The 20,499-nt window shown below is 40.0% G+C and overlaps 2 protein-coding genes across 8 annotated transcripts in view; one reads left to right on the top strand and one right to left on the bottom strand.

Annotated features, from left to right (window-relative positions):
• Window positions 1-20,499, top strand: part of LOC138753096 (CUB and sushi domain-containing protein 3-like) — a 691,055-nt gene that overhangs the window by 366,647 nt on the left and 303,909 nt on the right. The gene's annotated exons all lie outside the window — the stretch shown is intronic.
• Window positions 1-20,499, bottom strand: part of LOC138755143 (uncharacterized) — a 123,285-nt gene that overhangs the window by 29,718 nt on the left and 73,068 nt on the right. For 3 of the 7 annotated variants that reach the window (XR_011352057.1, XR_011352055.1, XM_069920533.1), the window contains exon 6: window positions 19,554-19,970. The exons of 1 other annotated variant lie outside the window; for it this stretch is intronic. Coding sequence is in view for 1 of the 6 variants with exons in the window: in XM_069920531.1 (XP_069776632.1) it covers window positions 19,640-19,970 (331 nt within the window). In the remaining 5 variants the exon portion in view is untranslated. Of the gene's footprint in view, window positions 1-14,347; window positions 14,589-19,075; window positions 19,971-20,499 lie in introns of those variants that run through there. 3 more of the 7 variants (XR_011352053.1, XM_069920531.1, XR_011352051.1) reach the window with 3 other exon arrangements.

The raw sequence follows: 20,499 nt of genomic DNA, 5'->3' as shown, positions 1-20,499 counted from the left end.
TTGTCTCACTCAACCACAGTGGAAAACTGTGCTTACATTTGTCTATCTGTATCCCTCATAATTTGTATACTTCTTTCAAATCTCTCCTCATTATCTGACACTCCATGAAATAAAGTCCAAATCCATTCAGCCATTCCTTGTAACCCAGCTCTTCAAGTGCCAGCAACATCTTTGTAAATTTCTTCTGCACTCTTTCATTCTTCTTGGTACCTTTCCTCAAGTGAGGTGCTCAATGTTGCACACTCTACCTCAAATTTGCCCTTACGTCTTACATTGTTGTATTGTGGTTCTTTGCAAAACTAATTGGAGTGTGGGGAAAAACCTTTCTATTTTGACTTTCTATAATATTTAGACTTTCTAAAAACCTTTCTATAATAACAGTTGTTATTATCAGTTAGGATTAACAGCCATTACCCTTCTCTGAAATAATATTAATATAAAAAACTAATATTTTGAAATCTTAACCAGAGTTGAACAAATACTGTTAGCCAAGTAAACCAAGCTGACAATAAAAATACAAAATTAAAAAAATCTAAACCAATGGTTGCAACTTTATTAAATCCATCAAATTAATCTTAAATGTAGAACACTACATGCACTGGACATCTCAATGAAAGTGAGTGAAGAGAGAAATACTCTACCACTGGGTTTTTCTTGTCATTTCTTGCCATGTGGTAGCCTAGTTGATTGCCATCAGCCATTATCCATTCCACATATCATGAGGTAAAAGCTGAATTAGACACACCTTGGACATGTTTCATTGAGTGATATCATTGTTCCAAGCATTTAATATTAATCGCTTGCATGTTCTATTCAGCTTTTCGTTCTCTCAGCTGAGAGAAAATTCCCAAAGTAAAAATAACATTTTAAATTTGGTAACATGCCATTTTGGCCCATGAGTTCATGCCACCCAATTTACGCCCAATTAAACTAACGTTACATTTCGAATGGGGGAGGAAACCGGAGCCCCTGGGGCAAAGCCATGCAGATGATGGGAGAATGTACAAACTCCTTACAGACAACACGGGATTTGAACCCTAGTCCTGATCGATGTTAAGGCATTGTGCTAACTGTTGTAATAGGCTATTGAATTTCAGCTTGGTTCGTAATTGTTCATGAAGTTGGTATTTGTGCATTTAACATCTGTATTAACAAGGTCTTCAACTTTAAGGCATTTAAATCTTGCAGCTTTGTCCAGTTAATGGTGAGATACACCGAACCATTAAGTTTGGGTGGGTGAGAATTATTTTGCTTTTTTTTGCAAACATTGTGACTGAGTTAATATTTCATTGGTGAATAATTGCTTGCAAATGCTTGTGAAAAGAACTGTGATTGCTATATTGTTTAATGGCTGATCATTGAATTGGCAGAGACACTCATCTTGTGCCAGTTGGCAAAACGAGATGGGCTGGCTGTAATTCAAAACATGCCCAATGATGTTGGCTGAAAGCTTGAGCCAAATTCAACATCTGTCCATGTCAAAAAAAGTCTGTGAGTTGCGCGTGTCATTGGCACCTTCAGTGTTTTCACTGGCTGCAAAGTTGGAAGGACATGCCATTGGAAGAATGGAAATAGCCTGAAATATTTTCATTACTTTGTGCAGGAAGCCTCATTTATTGTTTTTAGCCAGAGGACAAAGTATTCCAATATGGGCTAGTGCAGATTACTGGTAAAATAAAAGTGGCTGAAGTATCTGGTATAAAATGGTTAAATCACTGAGGTTACTGCGATAAACTTATCAGAAGGACATTTTGGCTACTTTCACTCCATTTTCAGAACTGGAACCAAAATGAATGAGAGGGAAGGATTCATAGACTCGTGTCCACTCAGAAAAGAAAAAAAGCTGCACAATGATCCAATAAAAAGCTTTAAAATTTAACAAGGATTTAATAGATACAGTATATATTTCTAATTATGGGGAATAATAAATTCAGAAGTTATCAAAATATATCTTCTAGAAACCCATCAACTCCAACACCTACCTCAACTACAATTCTTCCCACCCTGACCCCTGTTAGGATTCCATTTCATTCTCTCAATTCCTCCATCTCCATTGCATCTTCACCCAAGATAAGGACTTCCATGCCAGATGTTCTTCTTCAAACAATGTGGCTTACCATCATCAACTTGGCACCCACACTTTCTCTGACCACCATTCAGGGCCTCAAACAGTCCTTCCAAATGAAGCAATATTTCACTTGTGAATTTGCAAGGGTCATTTACTGTATTTGGTGCTCCCGTTGTGATCTCCTCTACATCGGAGAGGAGACTGAATGCAGACTGGGAGATTGCTTTGTTGAACACCTCGGCTCTGTCCATTGAAATAGCGTGATCACCCATTTCAAATCTCCATCCCATTCTCTTGCCAACATGTTTGTCTATGGTCTCATGCTCTGCCAAACTGAGACCACCCATAAATTGAAGGAACAACACCTCATCTTCTGACTGGGCATCCTCCAACCAGATGGCATTAGTATCAACTTCTCTGGCTTTCGTTAAACCTCCCCACTCTTCCCCTGTTGCCTCTCCATTCCCTGTCTCCTTTCACACAGATATGAAAAAATCTCACCTTGTCCCTTATCATATCCAATTAACACCTTTTATTGGTCTGGATTCCTCCCCCATTGCTTAAATTGTGAGACTTTTTGATATATCCTGCTTGTGCCTTTTCTTATTTTTCCTTGAAGAAGGGCTTAGGGCTGAAACATTGTAAGATATCTTTGTCTCCCATAGATGCTGAAAAGACCACCCGAGTTCCTCCAGCATTTCAGCGTGTTTACTACAATTGAAGTGTCTACAGCCTATTGTGTTTTACATATGTTGCAAAACAGGAAAGCATGCTGTTGCAGTTATTACATTGCTACATGTGTTCATATTTATCTCCAAACTGACATAATTAACTAAAGCAAGTTGTTAGTTGTAAGTTAATTGCAGATGATTGAATGTCTTCTTGCTGCTTAATCCAAAATATGCAATTCAGCCTGTGGACAACTTTTCCCATCTTCTTTTCTTTGGCTTGGCTTCGCGGACGAAGATTTATGGAGGGGGTAAAAAGTCCACGTCAGCTGCAGGCTCGTTTGTGGCTGACAAGTCCGATGCGGGACAGGCAGACACGATTGCAGCGGTTGCAAGGGAAAATTGGTTGGTTGGGGTTGGGTGTTGGGTTTTTCCTCCTTTGCCTTTTGTCAGTGAGGTGGGCTCTGCGGTCTTCTTCAAAGGAGGTTGCTGCCCGCCAAACTGTGAGGCGCCAAGATGCACGGTTTGAGGCGTTATCAGCCCACTGGCAGTGGTCAATGTGGCAGGCACCAAGAGATTTCTTTAGGCAGTCCTTGTACCTTTTCTTTGGTGCACCTCTGTCACGGTGGCCAGTGGAGAGCTCGCCATATAACACGATCTTGGGAAGGCGATGGTCCTCCATTCTGGAGACGTAACCCACCCAGCGCAGCTGGATCTTCAGCAGCGTGGACTCGATGCTGTCGACCTCTGCCATCTCGAGTACTTCGACGTTAGGGATGAAAGCGCTCCAATGGATGTTGAGGATGGAGCGGAGACAACGCTGGTGGAAGCGTTCTAGGAGCCGTAGGTAGTGCCGGTAGAGGACCCATGATTCGGAGCCGAACAGGAGTGTGGGTATGACAACGGCTCTGTATACGCTTATCTTTGTGAGGTTTTTCAGTTGGTTGTTTTTCCAGACTCTTTTGTGTAGTCTTCCAAAGGCGCTATTTGCCTTGGCGAGTCTGTTGTCTATCTCATTGTCGATCCTTGCATCTGATGAAATGGTGCAGCCGAGATAGGTAAACTGGTTGACCGTTTTGAGTTTTGTGTGCCCGATGGAGATGTGGGGGGGCTGGTAGTCATGGTGGGGAGCTGGCTGATGGAGGACCTCAGTTTTCTTCAGGCTGACTTCCAGGCCAAACATTTTGGCAGTTTCCGCAAAGCAGGACGTCAAGCGCTGAAGAGCTGGCTCTGAATGGGCAACTAAAGCGGCATCATCTGCAAAGAGTAGTTCACGGACAAGTTTCTCTTGTGTCTTGGTGTGAGCTTGCAGGCGCCTCAGATTGAAGAGACTGCCATCTGTGCGGTACCGGATGTAAACAGCGTCTTCATTGTTGGGGTCTTTCATGGCTTGGTTCAGCATCATGCTGAAGAAGATTTTTCCCATACAGTGTCATGAATGAAGCATGCCTCTAAATTGTCTGCAAGATGTTGTATGAGGCAGTTGATCAGTGATCCATTAAATGATTAAAAATGTTGAAAATGTTAACCAAATTGATTTATCATCAATTTCTACCTGATTAGGGTTGAGACATCAGCTAAAAAATGGGTGACACTGGAATAATGATGGGAGAATTGGCTTTCAAATTAAAACCCTGCTGGTTGTCCTTCAGAGCTACTTCTTGTACCATATGTGCAAGAGAAGATTTTAAACCTTGCAACAAAATTTAATCACCGTAATCTAGATGCCACTGACTTGGACAAATAAATGTCATGTTACACTGGTTCTCCCAGAAAATATGCTATGCGGAAGTCATTTAGAAGAATTAGTTTAAGGATTCTCTTTCAGGAGACAAAACAAATGGTGAGGATTCCCATCTTCCTAATTCAAAACTGGAACCAATTAGATTTTAGGTAACAAAGTAAATATCCTGTACTTCTCTGTTGTGTTGTGGTGACTATTTGTTCCCTGTAGTCTCCAGAGTACAAGTTTATCTTCAAGAATTATGCATACTATGTTAAATAACTTTGTGAATTGACCAGTGAGAGACGATGTAGGAGTTCATGTGGGAGATAAGAACATGACTCCTGCAGATAAGATCAAGGAGAATCCTTGAGATTCTGCAAGTGTATCCAATGCAAAATAGTAACTGAGTGATTGGTCCTCTTAAAGATTAAAAAGATAATCGAAGTCTGGAGGTACAGGAGAAGGATGAGGTCATCAATGATTATTTTTCATCTATATTTATCATGGAGAAAGACATGAGAGCGAGGGAACTCAGTGAAGTATCTTGCAATGTATTGAACAGAGTCCATGTTCCAGAAGAGGAAATACTGGAAGTCAAAACTTTATTAAGGTAGCTAAATCTCCAGGGCCTAGTCAAGTGTATCCTAGACATTATGGGAAACTTGGGATGAAATTGCAGGAGCTCTGACAGAGATAATTATAATACAGGTGCATGGACAGGAAGGGTTTAGAGCAGTGATTTTCAAACTTTTTCTTTCCACTTACATCCCACTTTAAGAAATCATGACATAGGTGCTCTGTGATTAGTAAGGGATTACTTAAGGTGGGATATGGGTGGAAAGAAAAGGTTTGAACACTACTGTTTTAATCGTACCTCAATGACTCATTATGTGCACGGTTTCATAACTCCAAAGGAAATGGGCCAATGACAATTTTCCTCATGCAAAGTATTTCAATAACAATTGGGTCTAGAGCTGTGATACTCAACCTTTTTTTTTCCACTCACATCCCACTTAACTAATCACAGAGCACCTATGGCATAGGGATTACTTAAGGTGGTCTGTGAGTGGAAAGAAAAAGTTTGAAATCCACTGATTTAGACGGTGAAATGCAGGCAAATGCATGAAGCTTAGTTGATATGGACAAGTTAGGTTGAAAGGCCTGTTTCTGTGCTACCGAACTCCGTGACTAATTTTGATTTGAGTTTCAACTTCATTACATTTGTGCTCTTATTGTGCCCTTGCTTCTTGCACTGTTGCAATGGTTGTTTTGATCTCCAGTTGCATTGCCAACACACTGTTAAAAACAATGGCCTTGCAGAAGTATTGTGTGGAATGCATTCATTCCCAGTACCTGCATACCACAAAGAGTATGAAACTAAAAATAAATAGTCTCTTTTTTCCAGTGGAACTATCAAATATGAGATCCTATGGAGGGGTGGAGTTTAAAAGAAATACAATCAGATTCAGATTTCAAATTATTTGTCAGAGTACATGTATGACATCCCATATAACTCTGAGATTCACTGTCAAGGAAAGAGTTGGAAGCAGATACACTAGCAATGTCATTGGCATTTAGACAGACATGTGAACAGGCAGGGAACTGAGGGATATATGTTCCATGTGCAGGAAGATGGGAATAGTTTAAATGACATCATGGTCAGGACAGACGTGGTTGGCTGAGGGCCTTTTCTGTGTCGTATTCTATGTTCTATTAAAAGAAAAAAATGGTAAATCAGAATCAGAATTTATTGATATGAATCCGACATGAAATTCATTGTTTTGTGACAGCCTCAAAGTGCAAGCATTTATATAAACCACAACAGTAAATACAAACGATGCACGAAAAGTCAAAGTAAGGCATGATCTTTGGTTCACTGATCATTTAAGGATCTAATGACAGTGGGGAAGAAACTGTCTTTATGCTGCTGAGTGCTTTTCTTTAGCCTCGTGTACCTTTTCCCCATTGATAGTAGAGAGAAGAGATCATGGCCTGGGTGACTGAGGTCCTTGAGGATAAAGGCTGGTTTCTTAAGACATTACTTCTTGTAGATGTCCTTGGTGGAATGAAGTCTGTGGTCTGTGATGTTGCAGGCTGAGTTAACAACTCTCTGGAGTATTTTTCTTGTCCTGCGCATTGGTACTTCTGTACCAGAGAGCGATGCAACCAGCCAGAATGCTGTCCATGGTACATTTGTAAAAGTTTTTGAGAGTTTTTGGTGACAGTCCAAATCTCCTCAAACACCTCACTAAGTATAGCTGCTGGTGAGCCTTCATGATTGCTTTGACATGGAGGCTCCAGGATGGTTCTTCAGATATGTTGATACCAGAAATTTTAAGTCTTGGCTCTCTTCTCTACTGAGCCCTCGATAAGGACTGGATCGTATTGACCTGACTTCCTCCTGAAATCCACAATCATCTCCTTGGTTTTTCTAATGTTGAGCACAAGGTTGTTGTTGTGACACCATTCAATAAGCTGATCTATCTCCCTTCAATATGCTTCCTTATTGCCATTTGTGATTCCGCCAAAACTACGGTGTCATTGGCAAATTTGTAGATAACATTGGAATTCTGACTGGCCGCTCAGTCATTGATATATAGTGAATAGAGCAGTGGACTAAGCAAGCAACCTTGAGGTGCGCCTATGTTGATACTCAGTAAGGAGATGTGTTTTCCAATTTGTACTGATTGTAGTCTTCTGATGTGTAAGTCAAGGATCCAGTTGTAGAGAGAGGTACGGAGGTCCAGGGTTTGGAGCTTGTTGGCTTTCACTGGGAGAATAATGGTGTTGAAGGCTGAGCTGTAGTCAATGAAGAGCAACCATATGTATAAGATGCTGTTTTCGAGGTGATCAGAGCTGAGTAGAGAGCCAGTGACTTTGCATCTGCTGCAGAGAAATTGTGACAATAGGTGAATTGCAATGGCTCCAGACCCTTGCTTAGGTGCGAGTTAATTCTAGCTACGACAAAACTCAATGCAATTCATCATAGTAGATGTTAGAGCTACTGGCCAATAGTCGTTCAATAATAAATAATATTATTCTCATTTTTTTTTCTGTTGTAAAAGTGCCTCTCAAAAAATCAATAGAGGTGAAATGCGTACAATTAATCAGCAATGAGATTTTCAATTCACTTGGGACTGACAGTTCTCATCAATTTATAAAATAACATTTTTTATAAAAAATAAAGCTGCACCATTTAAAGAGACAACATTTTTTGCCCTCCAATGAACCTGAAATTGAATTTTATACTTTGACAGCTTTTCTTGTGGGCGATGCCTTCAGCTTCATGACGTCAGGATCATTCCATCTATTGCTCCTAACATCTGCCAGATCTCGCATGCTTTGCTGTGTTAGGGAGGTCAACAGACTCAAGGAGTGGACACTTTGTCTTCCTTTACTTTAACCTAAAAGAGCAGCCAGAACAAGCTTTGGACTTCCTAAAAGTACAAGCATTCACTCACTGCATCCAAGACTCCCATTCTCTACAAACTGACTTCTTTCAAAGACCCTCTGACTCCATGGCAGTTCCTCGTTCCATTACAGCAGCATCCATTCCCTCAGAAGCACCCCGTTCCAATCCCTCCCACTACTCTAAACCCCACACCATTGCTGGAAGAGTGTTATGTCCCTTTAAAAGCTGGCTGCCGAAAGCACACCTGCTTGAACTGAAAGGGAGCATTGTGCTGAAAATAATAGTGTGGCATCACACAGAAACAAAAAATCAAAACTGTCCGTGACCCTCACAGTTCAATTCTCACTCTTTGTGCAACTTTCACAACCAGCACCATGGTGATCCACAATGCGATTGAAGTTGAATTCTGAATAATAATGCAGAAGTATTTCTAGTTCAGAATCACTTCTTAACAACTAATTTGGGAAATTGTGCAGTACTCCCTCGGGACTGCACTTAACTATCAGCTTTGACCTTTGTCCTCACAAGGCAGGTATAGAATTTCATTATAGACCCACTCTCATAGACAATTGTTTTCCACTTCACCTAATCATATCTGTAAGGATGAACTAATTTGTGGAGAGCATCGAATTCATTTTGCTGATGCAGTCCAGTTTAGCAAATAGAGCAGTATAAGCCCATTCTATAAAATGGTTGAGAAAGTCTTTGACAAAGAACATGACCAGAGGGAAACACACAGGAGACTTCAGGTGGTGGAATTTGAAAGCAGACACACTCTAACGAAGGAGCTTAGTGAGAGGAGCTCAGTACCACATGGGTCAGTGCTTGGCACACAAATGTTCACGATATACATTAATGATCTGGAAAAGGGGACAGAGTGGAGTGCATCTAAGTTTGCTGTTGGCATTAAATTGAGTGGAAAAGCAAATTGTACAGGGGATTTGAAGGGTCTGACGAGAGTTTAAGTGAGTGGGAAAGGGTCTGGAAGATGGAGTACAATGTTGGTAAATGTGAGGTTAACCACTTTGGAAGGAAAAATGAAAGATCAGATGATTACATTACAACTCCAATGATCCAAAAATGGATTCTCCGAAATCCTCAGTTATTCAAATTTTAAAAAAAATTTAGCAATCTGAAATCCTCATTTATCTGAATTTTTTTCGGAGCTGAACTGACTGGGGATGTCAGCAGCGGCCTCGGGCACCCAGTGCCAGCAGCAGCTGACCTTAGGCTCCCGGTGGCAGCGGGGACCTCTGGCTCTCGGCATGAGCGGAGCCTTGGTGGGGAAGTGTCGGTGATCAGCGATGGCCAGCATTTTTTTTGGTGAGAATTAAACTTTATTTTAATGCTTAAAAAGCCTTACCTTGTTGTTGGCTGTTGTGTAAAAAACCATTACAAGTGATTTGCTGTTGCCACTGGGCTCTTTTTTAAAAAAATGACCAGTTTTCAAAAAAAAACATTAATCCGAAATGTGCTCCGTCCAAACTATTTTGGATAATTGGAGTTGTACTGTATTTAAATTGCATGGAGTGCAGCATGCTGCCATGAAGCAGGACTTGGGAGTGCTTGATCTCTAAGATTCCCCTCTAATTTTTCTAAATTCCCCCAAGTACAGTCCCAGAGGCCTTAATCTCTCCCCATAGGCTAACCCCCTCTTTTCTGGAATCAATTTGGTGAACATTCTCTGCAATCCTCCAAAACTAATAGATCATTCCTCAAGAAAGGAGACCAGAACTTCATATCTTACCCCAGATGCAGCCTCAGCAGTAATTTGAATAGTTGCAGCATAACCTTCCTGCTCTTGAACTCTATTCCTCCAGGTAGATAAGTTGCTTCCATTGGTCGGGTAGACTAGAACAAGAGTATGGGGGAGTAGTTTTGTGCCCTATATCTTGGAAGGGATGCAATGATGTTGGAGAGGGTACAGAGAAGATTTACCAGGATGATTCCTGGAATGCAATGGCTAATGTATGAGGAATGTTTGGCGGCTCTTGGACTGTATTCATTGGAGTATGAAAGAATGAGAGGGGATCTCACAGAAGCAATTTTGAATGCTGAAAGGATTGGACAGGAGATGTGAATAAGATGTTTCCCTTGGTGGGTGAATCCAGGACAAGAGGGCACAGTCTTAGAATTAGAGGATAAAACAGAGATGGTTAGAAATTTCTTTAGCAAGAAGGTCATGGATTTGTAGAATTTGCTGACACAGACAGCTCTGGAGGCCCAATATTATGGGAAGAGTTTAAGGATGAGATTGATAGGTATCTAACTGATCAGGGTATCAAGGGATGTGGGGAAAAGGCCAGATGTGAAAAACCGAATAGCCTACTTCTGCTCCTTTATCTTGTGATCTAGGACGATTTAGCCTCAGGATTTTAGGGAGTAGATTTAGGGTGGAGATGAGGAGGAACTGCTTTTCCCAGTGGGTGGTGAATCTATGGAATTCGCTGCCCATTGAAGCAATGGAGGATACCTCAATGAATATATTTAAGACAGGGTTGGATAAATTTTTACATAGTAGGGAATTAAGGGATATGGGGGAAAGGCAGATAGGTGGAGATGATCTGATTGGATGGCAGAGCAGGCTCGGCAGGCCGATTTGATAACTCCCGCTCCTATTTCTTATATTCTTATGTCAAGTAGCATCAGTAGCAGAATAAGAAAGTTTGACATTTTGACCCCAAACTCTTTCTCAATAAAGGATTTCCACTCAAAATGTTGGCCATTCATTTCCTGCCATTGATGCATCTTGTCCTACTGAATTCCTCATATTTCAGCTCTGCTGCCTCCCAAAGTTTTCATGGTGTCACCAAAATTCCAAATGCTTCTGACACACAAGAGCAACTAAAATATGTTAGAAATCAAGTAAGCAATCAAAAAAGTTCATTAATAATTTAATATTAATATTTTAAAAAACAAATCAGCTAAGTGCTTAAAACACATGTTGAATGATTAAAATTTTACACCAGCAATATCAAATTGTTTGCTTTCTTATTTTCATCTGTAACATCTCCACCAAAGTGAATGAGCCAGTGGATACCATGTAAAGTCTAAGATGGCAGAGGAATGCATGTAGATTTCCAAGAATAAAACACTTATGAAATTGGGCCAGTCCAGTGTTTCTCTTCAAGTCGATTTTTTTTTGATAGTCCCTCAACCATTGACTTTATTTTGATGGATAAATGCAAGATAGTGGAGGTTTAAATTCAATGTATGCTTTACGGAGAAATTATAGCTACAATGAAATGAAAGGGTCAGACTTGGGGGATCAGCAACTTCCAGTGAATAAGTTGATTTAAAAGAAAAATGTATTGAATGAAATAAGTTGTGCAAATAGAAATCATGAAAAACAGAATTTTAAATGGAGGCCAACAAAATGGAGTCATAAAAGCCCTAGATTCAATTTTCACCCTGTTCGGGCATTCCATCTATATTCATAGTCACCGGGGCTCATCCTTCATGAGTGACGAACTTCATCAGAACCTGCTGGCAAGGGGCATCACATCCAACAGGGCTACTAGCAACAACTCCTGGGGGAACAGGCAGGTTGAAAAGGAGAACGCCACGGTCTGGAAGGCTGTCAAACTGGCCCGGTCAAAAGGCCCTCCAGACTCACGCTACAGGAAGTCCTTCTTATGGCACTCCATTCCATCTGGTTGCTACTATGTGCCGTGACCAACGCTACTCCTCACGAGCTCCTTTTCAATTTTGAAAGAAGGTCAGCATCGGGGACTACACTCCCAACCTGGCTCACCACTCCTGGTCTAGTCCTCGGGAACCACATGCAGAGAAGTAAGCCCGACCCCCTGGTGGGAAGAGTGAAACTACTCCACACAAATCCCACTTACACCTCTGTGGAGTAACTGGATGCAGTGAGGACACCATCACCATCAGGGACGTGGCATCCGCCGGAACAGAGGGACCATTACCTCAAGTGCCCTGTGAGCCACAGAGCTCATTCTTGCCAACCCCAGTCAGGGCCTCAGGGAATCCTATTCATGAGGAAAGTTCATCCCCCTCCACCTTTGAGCCAGAGATCCAGCCCGCCTCTTCTCCCTCAGAAGGGAACCAGGACACTCAAGGAGTCCAAGGAACTCCCATTAGGATCTCCAGACCCCCGGACTGCTTAAATCTGTAAATATGTAGATAACTGTATATTTTTTGACTTTTATTTCCTTCTCTGAACCCATGTTCCCTGTCTTCATTCACGGACCCTAAATTCTGCAGGAAAGGGTGAATGCAGTGAACTGGGATTCACTGGTAGTGTGTTATGCTGATGGCTGGCTCCTCCCTCATCTGCTCATCTATAACCCTGGTTTCCCGTCTAAACCCAGAACCATTTTGAAGACTACTGTGAGACCCTACCCTCTGTTATAAACTAATAAAAGCGTTTGTTCTCCCTCCAGTCATGAGAGCTTTTATTCACACTACAATAGCACTGGAGAAAAATAGAAGGCATGATTGTAACAGACGTGTTAAATTGATAATCTATTGTAAAAAGAAGCATAAAGGTAGAAAAGAAGCAAATGAGAGTCAAGCAAAGAATAAGAGTTCTGGATATATTTACAGGGGGGTTCTAATTTTTCTTTCCACTTGACTGAATTTGATGAGATATTTGATTATATCCACTTGCACCCTTTCGGCACAGCGTGTAAATTGAATGGTAATTACTTCTTTGACCAAACAATGGATGAGAAAAGCAGATTCTGAATGTCTGTCATTCAAGTACTTCATGTGTGCATTTTAATTTTATGTTGTTTGCTCGTATTATCAAAGTATTTCAGTGAAAGCAAATAACCATTTAACCCACTGATGAAGGAAAAGTCAGGAAAATGCAAATTTTATCAGGGGTGATCAACTTTTTTGTGATATTTTGGAAAGCTGAATTGAAAATATACTGGAGTGCAGAATTAAGAAGGAGGTTAACCTCAAAGCCTTCAGCGCCCATGGTTCCCTGTCCTAACAATCAAGAGCTGGAATCATGTCAAAAATTAGAATTTAAAATGTATAGCACAAGAATCAAATCACACTTGTAATTATTATTTTGTAATTTTGAAGCCGGACTAGAATGATACTATAATGAGCTGCTGGATTTTATATTTAGTTTACTTTCTGCCACACCCACTTAATTTGCTAATCTTCATGAAACTGGCCACAGAATGGATTTGAGAAGGTCTGAAATCATGAGGTATGTGTTTGGAAAAAGGACAGTACTTTCTTTCTCCAAGCACTCCAAGCTCACCAGCGAACATTTCTTGACCATAATGTCTTCAAAACCTCCATAAACCTCATATGGACCATTCTTATCCTAGCCAAACACTCACACAATTGTGAACAGCAGCTCTAACAAGTGAAATCTATAGGCAAATGAGAATATACTTCAATAAATGGGAATTCTCTGTCATAAGGTCATGAATGAAGTGGTCCACACAGCCTGTTTCGATGCTGCGCTATTTTAAAACTGACACCTTTATCCAATGGAATTATATCTCTTTCGCCAGTGGTTTTTTTTTTATTTACGGCACAGAAGAAGCCAATTCTGGCCATTTAAACTTGTGCACCCACATTAACCTAAAACCCTTTTCTTTTGGATAGTGGAGAACCCAAGGAAACCCACACAGAAACAGAAAGAACATACATACTCCAAGGACGCTGACACTCTAATAGGGTCAAACTTAACATTACACTAAGCCTGCTGCCCACTTATATTCAGCCAATGTCAATGTAGGGCTGAAGGTATTTTGGAAAATGTGGACCATGTCTAGCATAAAAACTCTGCTGTCTTTCCTCTCCCCTCATAGTGATTGTTTCCTCTAAAGTTAATGAATTCCCATACAAATCTCATTTCCTGCACACAGTGGTGCTGTCTGGGAAAGCATTATTGATTAAGTTAAAATATGATCATATTTTCTTCTTCCAACCAACCACCCACCAACTCCACAAACATCTAGTTTTCAAGACTTCACTCCTTGTGTCAATCTTAAGCCCATCAAGTTACCTAGTTACATTTGACGATTACCTTATTTTTCACACTTCTGCAAGCTCTGGTCTTTTGTGTTAACCCTCTGCTCTCCTCTCCATTCTAGATCCCTGCTTTCAGCCAAAAGCAATTATCTCGAACTTCACAAGTTTTAATTTCCTTCTCTTGCTCCACATTTTTGTTGAAGCTTTTAGTCACCCAAATCTTTCACACAAATGCACAATATCCTTAAGATGATCAAATGGGTTATATAAATGCAAGTCACTTCTGTTTTTTTTTAATAGCTGCTTCTTTCCAGCTCTTTTTTGAACATGTAGAGATAGCTCCGCATATAATGTTTATATTTATCTTAGTTGGTAATTGTATACTTTTCCTTCATGTCAGAGATTAACATCGAAATAAATAATGATCTTGCATTAATTTCCTTTAGCAATTTAATACTCAATTTTATTTCCACCAAAGAAAACATAATGAAACTTTGATGCTTTATGAGTGGAATGTTCATTTTGTTCATGTTATGAGCAGTATCAGAATTCCTTCAATGTGAAAGCATACAATGTATTCCAAGTAGGACCTTGTGCAAAACCAAATGCATTTGCTTAACTGCCAATTACGTGGGACTTGATTACCAACTTTGCATGGAATTGAAAACCAAACTACTGCAGATGTTGAATCTTCTAAATGAAAGCAAAACATGCTATAAATTCCTTCTGGAAATGCTGATGAAGCAGAATCTGTAGAAAAAGAAATGGTTAATATTTCAGGTCATTGACATGACAACTAAGCTGGGAGATTAAACACCTGAAACATTTTATGATGCAGGGAGTGATCAATCAAAACGTCCGCATGGTATTTCAATAGATCTGTCTTATTTTATTACTAATTGGTTGTTTTCATTGGATGATAAAAAACTGATTCCAATTCTATCTTTGTTTTTATTATTGAACGCCCATTTCAAGATGAATAAAATGAATTATTTTCTTTTGTATCCATTGTACTTTAGTTCATTATCTTCAGCTCATATGATCAATTTGTCTTGATTTCTTTAAATGTGGAGAGCCTTCATTACACACCTGGACATGAACAAATTTTAGTAAAAACACCAAAATGCTTGCCTATTGTGTTTCTCTATGAACAAATTTTAGAATAGGTTCAATAATTTAGGAATAGTGCAAACAGAAGATAAGAAGAGATGAGGGATCTTCATCCATCATTGTTCTATAATTTAGAATTATTCATTTATCCTCATTTGATTTTGCTTCTGACATTTTTTTAATTAATTCAATGAGCCTAGTATAAGTCCTACATTGAATATTATGAGAGAAAATTGAAGTACATTATCTATCAGATAACATCTTATCTATGGATAACAATCAACTACTAATTGAACATGTTTTAGAACCACTAATGAATTATGTGGGAGAATTGCAAAAGAATTATGAGGCGTAATGTGTAACTTTGAAAAGACCTCAGCCTAATAATTAGTGTGACACATGCACATTGGATGAATGTTTTTAACAGCTGGTCTGATTAACTTAAACATTAAGATAAAGTTTACTTGCCTCCAATTGTTAAAGGCATTTTCTTTATTTGAATCAAACTTAAATTATGAATCATAATTAACACTAATTGCTCTGAAGATCGTGGCCATACCTTGGCTGGGTTGCATGCCTTCTGGAGATTTAATTTTATGGATCTACGTCAGGATGTGTATTTTACTGATTTCTTTTTCAATATTAAATAATTCCACAAAATGACAATGAAACTTAGAAAAGAACTTTTAAGTCGGCATCGATAATTTTCCAGTCACTATGTGTGATCATTGTAGCAGAGAAAGATCTCAGTGATTTAACCAAAAGGCAATCCAAGCGCACAATCACACCTCGCCTTTATCTCCTGATGACCATATTTCCCAATATTTTCCTCTGGTCCCTCTCCCACCTGCTTCCATCTGCCTATCATCTCCTCTCCATTTGGTTCTATCTTTCACTTCCCACCTCTGGCCAGCTCTTCCTCATCCCTCTATATACTAGTTATCTTTCATCTTCCCTCTCAGCCCTGATACAGATCTCGTTATGAAACTCACACCTTTTGTCTCTACGGATGCTTCTTGATTCATGGAGTCCTTTCAGCATTCTATTTTTTGGTTCTGGATTCCATCATCATCAGTTCATTTTGCTGCCTTAACTTACAACTTGTTTGTATCCTCACCTAGTTCATAATCTCACATAATAAGACACATATGCTGAGTGAGTAAAATTGTTGTGGTTTCCAGTTTTTTTGATTATTCACTTTAATTATCTGATGCTGCTGCCCCGTAGTGTTCATGTTGCTGTTTCATGTCGTACTAGAACTGAAGAATGATATCAAAAGTTAATGCTTGCTGCTATCATCCTTTTGTTAGATGAACAATGAATGAAGCATCCAACACAAACTTGCACAAAGAATGAAGGTTTGACCTAGGCAAGACTTGGCTTCATTTTTGTGGAGCAGCTGAATTCTGCCAGGCCGGAGAATGTGATGGTGTATGGGGTCTGGTTGGGTCTGCTTTTGCCAGGCAGAGGAGAGTTTTTGTGGAATGTATGATGAGCAATTTACACAATTACCACTCAGGTAGCTCTGGATGTAAAAGCTGACAATAGACTTGAAAGAATAATTAAATAACATCTAAAAAGTTTCTTCCATTTAAAAAGTTGCAAAAATATTTAAGTCAGTATTCCAGACTACTAGTAGACTGTGAAAAGCAACTAATGCATTTGTTAACAACTGAGAGAATATAAGTGATATTTACATTATTCATTTCCTTTCTGGCAGCTCCTCTTCATTGAAATGAATGAAATCACTAAACCGGTAACCTCAAACTATTCAATGTTTCTCAGATTCCTTTTTTTGTTGCATTCTCAGATTCAAGCTCAATGCCATTTGTCAGCTCATGCGTGCTCTTTATTTCTCTGCAACAGCCCAAATATTTCTATTTCAAAGCTGTTCTGGTCCACAGTTTCACATCATCCTCAGGAAGATTTAGTGCTCATCCACACACTTCTCTCTTTCCTTTCAGAAAGCAAATATCACAGCAACATAAGTATTCCAATACGCTCTGAACTTTTCTTTCCATTCACTTCCCTCTGAACTCTGTTCGCTCCCCAGTTCTACTGTCTGCTGTGTTTTCACTCTCCTTTCTGATCAACCCCTTCCTGATATCAAATGATCAGTCCTCAGCAGATGAAGACTCAGCTCCAAAGCTTCTTTCCATGCAGAATGTCTCCTTTATTCTGTGACTTATCTCTTTGGATAATCACAGCCTCCATCATCCCCACATCCCCATAGCCGCCTTCTCCTCAAGTTTCATGTTTCCTCTGACCTAACTGTATTCTTTCTCCCCTTCCCCATCTTATATCGGTAATGTCACTGATGTTCTTCACCATTTTGTCAATTTCTAATGTCCTGGTCCAAACTCTCTCAACTTCATCATGGATGTCCAATCACAATCTATTTCCATTGCACATTCGGAATGTTTGATGGTTCTTCACATCTCATTTGAATGTCGATCCAAACTGTTTTCTTCAACACCATCCTCTTTCCCCAGGCTGAATTTCAAATTTCCTCTCTTTCAAATTTTCTGCAACTCAATGATGTATGTGGTAATATGAACTTGTATGGAGCCAAGCTATGCCTGACTCATTGTATGTCAAGCATTCCTTGCTTAATTCCACTCATATCCCCTTCAAACTTTTTTCCAGCGCATTGATTCTTGCATCCTCAACTCACAGAACTCCAATATTTCATTACTAATGTTGCCAAAATTTCAAGGCAGTTGTGATTATAAAACATGCATTTGGAATTTCCACAAGTCATCTGAATTCCATAAAAGATATTTAGTGCTCAAAGGTTGGCAATAAGAAATTTAGTTACAGAACTGCAAAGCTAAGTTTTATATCAAATTAAATGTGTGCTCCACTAGAAACCATTGGTAGGGCTGTTCTCCATTCAATGTTAAATATGTGGTAAATCCACCACACATTAAAATACAATGTCTTGAGAACTGATGTTCTTATACAATACAGTAATGGAAATTTGAGGATTATAAATACAATTTCATGTGGATCAAATTAAAAAGTATAATTTTCTTTTTTTTGAATATTTTATTTATAATATTAAAGTCATATAATATCAATGATAACATACTCATATAGAAAGTATATAATTGAATACCCCCCCCCCCAACCTCCTTCATCCACCCTACTAACACCCATCCTCCTCCCCCTTCTACCCACTAAGAAAGAAGAAAGGAGACCATCACTTAAAAACAACAATATTCAACTTCTTAGCTGTGGAAACCAAGATATCACACTGGTGTGGATTGAGAGTTTAAATCTTAAAACCAAAACATTTTTAAATATAGGCTCCATACTTTAACAAAAAAATGACATTTATCCCTCAAATTATACATTATCTTTTCTAAAGGAATGCAGAATTTAATTTCAATATGCCATCTTTGCATTCCTAAAACTAAATCAGATTTCCAGGTGATGACCAAACATTTTTAGGGGATTAATAAAATTCAAGATTGTTTTGAATCCGGGAAGTTTGTATCCTTTAATTGAATGAAGGAAAAATTTAAAGTTCATAGTAATACTTTTTTTTTGCTATTATCAGGTAAAAAACCTTTTTATTGGAAAAATTAGGTCACAGTTTAAAATTACCTAGACCATCTGCTTTGGAATTATTACTAAGGAAGAAACAAAGAAGTTTATTTCTGAAATGTATGTTATTACAAAATAAAATGTCTAGGTTTAAGTGTTCATAAATCAAGATGACAATGGGAATCCGACTTAAAAAGTATAATTTTCAATAAACTAATTATGTCAAGATTTCACAATATTTCAAAATTGGAGGAGTGTTTTATGGATCAAAATATAATACAGTATTAAAAAAGCATGTCAACCAAAAACTGTATTCCTGTGATTACAAACCTATCCTTATATGGCGAGCTCTCCACTGTCCATCGTGTCAGAGGTGCACCAAAGAAGAGGTACAAGGACTGCCTAAAGAAATATCTTGGTGCCTGCCACATTGACCACCGCCAGTGGGCTGATATCACCTCAAACCGTGCATCTTGGCACCTCACAGTTCGGCGGGCAGCAACCTCCTTTGAAGAAGACCGCAGAGCCCACCTCACTGACAAAAGATAAAGGAGGAAAAACCCAACACCCAACCCCAACCAACAAATTTTCCCCTGCAACCGTGTCTGCCTGTCCTGCATCGGACTTGTCAGCCACAAACGAGCCTGCAGCTGACGTGGACATTTACCCCTCCATAAATCTTTGTCCGCGAAGCCAAGCCAAAGAAGAAAAAAAGGTGATGTAGCTTTACAGCAAAATAGTTGGTTATTCAGCTTGTTATTTATGAATTGACTATGTTGGAATGATGTAGTATTTTTCTGGAGAATGCCAGGAATGTTTTAAAGTAATGGTATGTAGATACCATTACACTTTTCTACTTACTTCAGCGAGGTTGCTACGGCTACAGCTAAGGTATAGCTCTCGGTTTTAGCCCTAAGGCTGTAGCTTGAATCCACAGGAGAAGGAAGACACACACACACACACACACACACACACACACACACACACACACACACACACACACACACACACACACACACACACACACACACACAGTGTATTCAACACTTGGTTTTTTCAGTGGCAGCTCTGCCTTTTATAGTCAGCTCAGCCGTGTAATCACCATGTCGTGGCTTGAGCGGGCCGGCTGCTGATTGATTACCTCAAATGCCCGGGCCCTGATTGGGCGGTGATCGGCCAGTTTCACCGCTTTGCTGGGAGCCTATGGAAATGAACGTTTCAGCCTGCACGATGCTTTGCCAATCGTTGCGTTCGACCATTTGTTGTGTTGACCCAAGGCGCGGGCCGCTATTTGACGTCCCCCTCACCCCAGAACTGGCGATCGGGGAGCTGTTTTTAGGAGGCCGACCCCTGCAACATGGGGTCGGGTGAGTGATGGGCTGGTCAAAGTCTGAGTAGGCCGGTTTCAACCTGTTGAGTGTGAAAGTCTCTTTACTGCTGCCAATGTCCAAAATACAGGTGGAACTGTTGTACCTGAGGACACATTATGGCACCTCGTTAGGCTGCTGAAGAGATGGCCAGTTAGCTCCACTCCAAACAAACATGTATTTACAATCAATAAAGTTCCTTGGGACATAAATGCAGGGTTGGCCATGGGGTCTAGGTTTAGCGGGGACCAGAGTTCCTAGGCGCTCACGTGGTTGTAAAAATGTGGTCACTTTGGGCTCCCCTAAGTCCTCAGGAGCTGTCAGGAATTTGCCCGGTATAACTAAGGGTAAACCATAGACTAATTCAGCAGAGGATGCCTCGAGATCCTCCTTGGGTGTGGTGTGGATGCCTAACAGGACCCAAGGGAGTTTGTCGGCCCATTTAGGTCCACTAAGCTGTGCCAATAAGGCTGCCTTAAGGTGTCTGTGAAACCTCTCCACCAATGCAATGGTGTGTGGGTGATACGCCGTGGTGTGGTGGAGTTGGGCACCCAGGGCATGGGCTAAGGTGGTCCACAGACTGGAAGTGAATTGGGCCCCCCTTTCCAATATAAAGAGTTTGGGGACCCCGAAAC

Source organism: Narcine bancroftii, chromosome 2 (genome assembly GCF_036971445.1).
Source record: "Narcine bancroftii isolate sNarBan1 chromosome 2, sNarBan1.hap1, whole genome shotgun sequence".
In the NCBI taxonomy this organism is placed as follows: domain Eukaryota; kingdom Metazoa; phylum Chordata; class Chondrichthyes; order Torpediniformes; family Narcinidae; genus Narcine; species Narcine bancroftii.
This window is presented reverse-complemented; position numbering and strand designations above follow the sequence as displayed.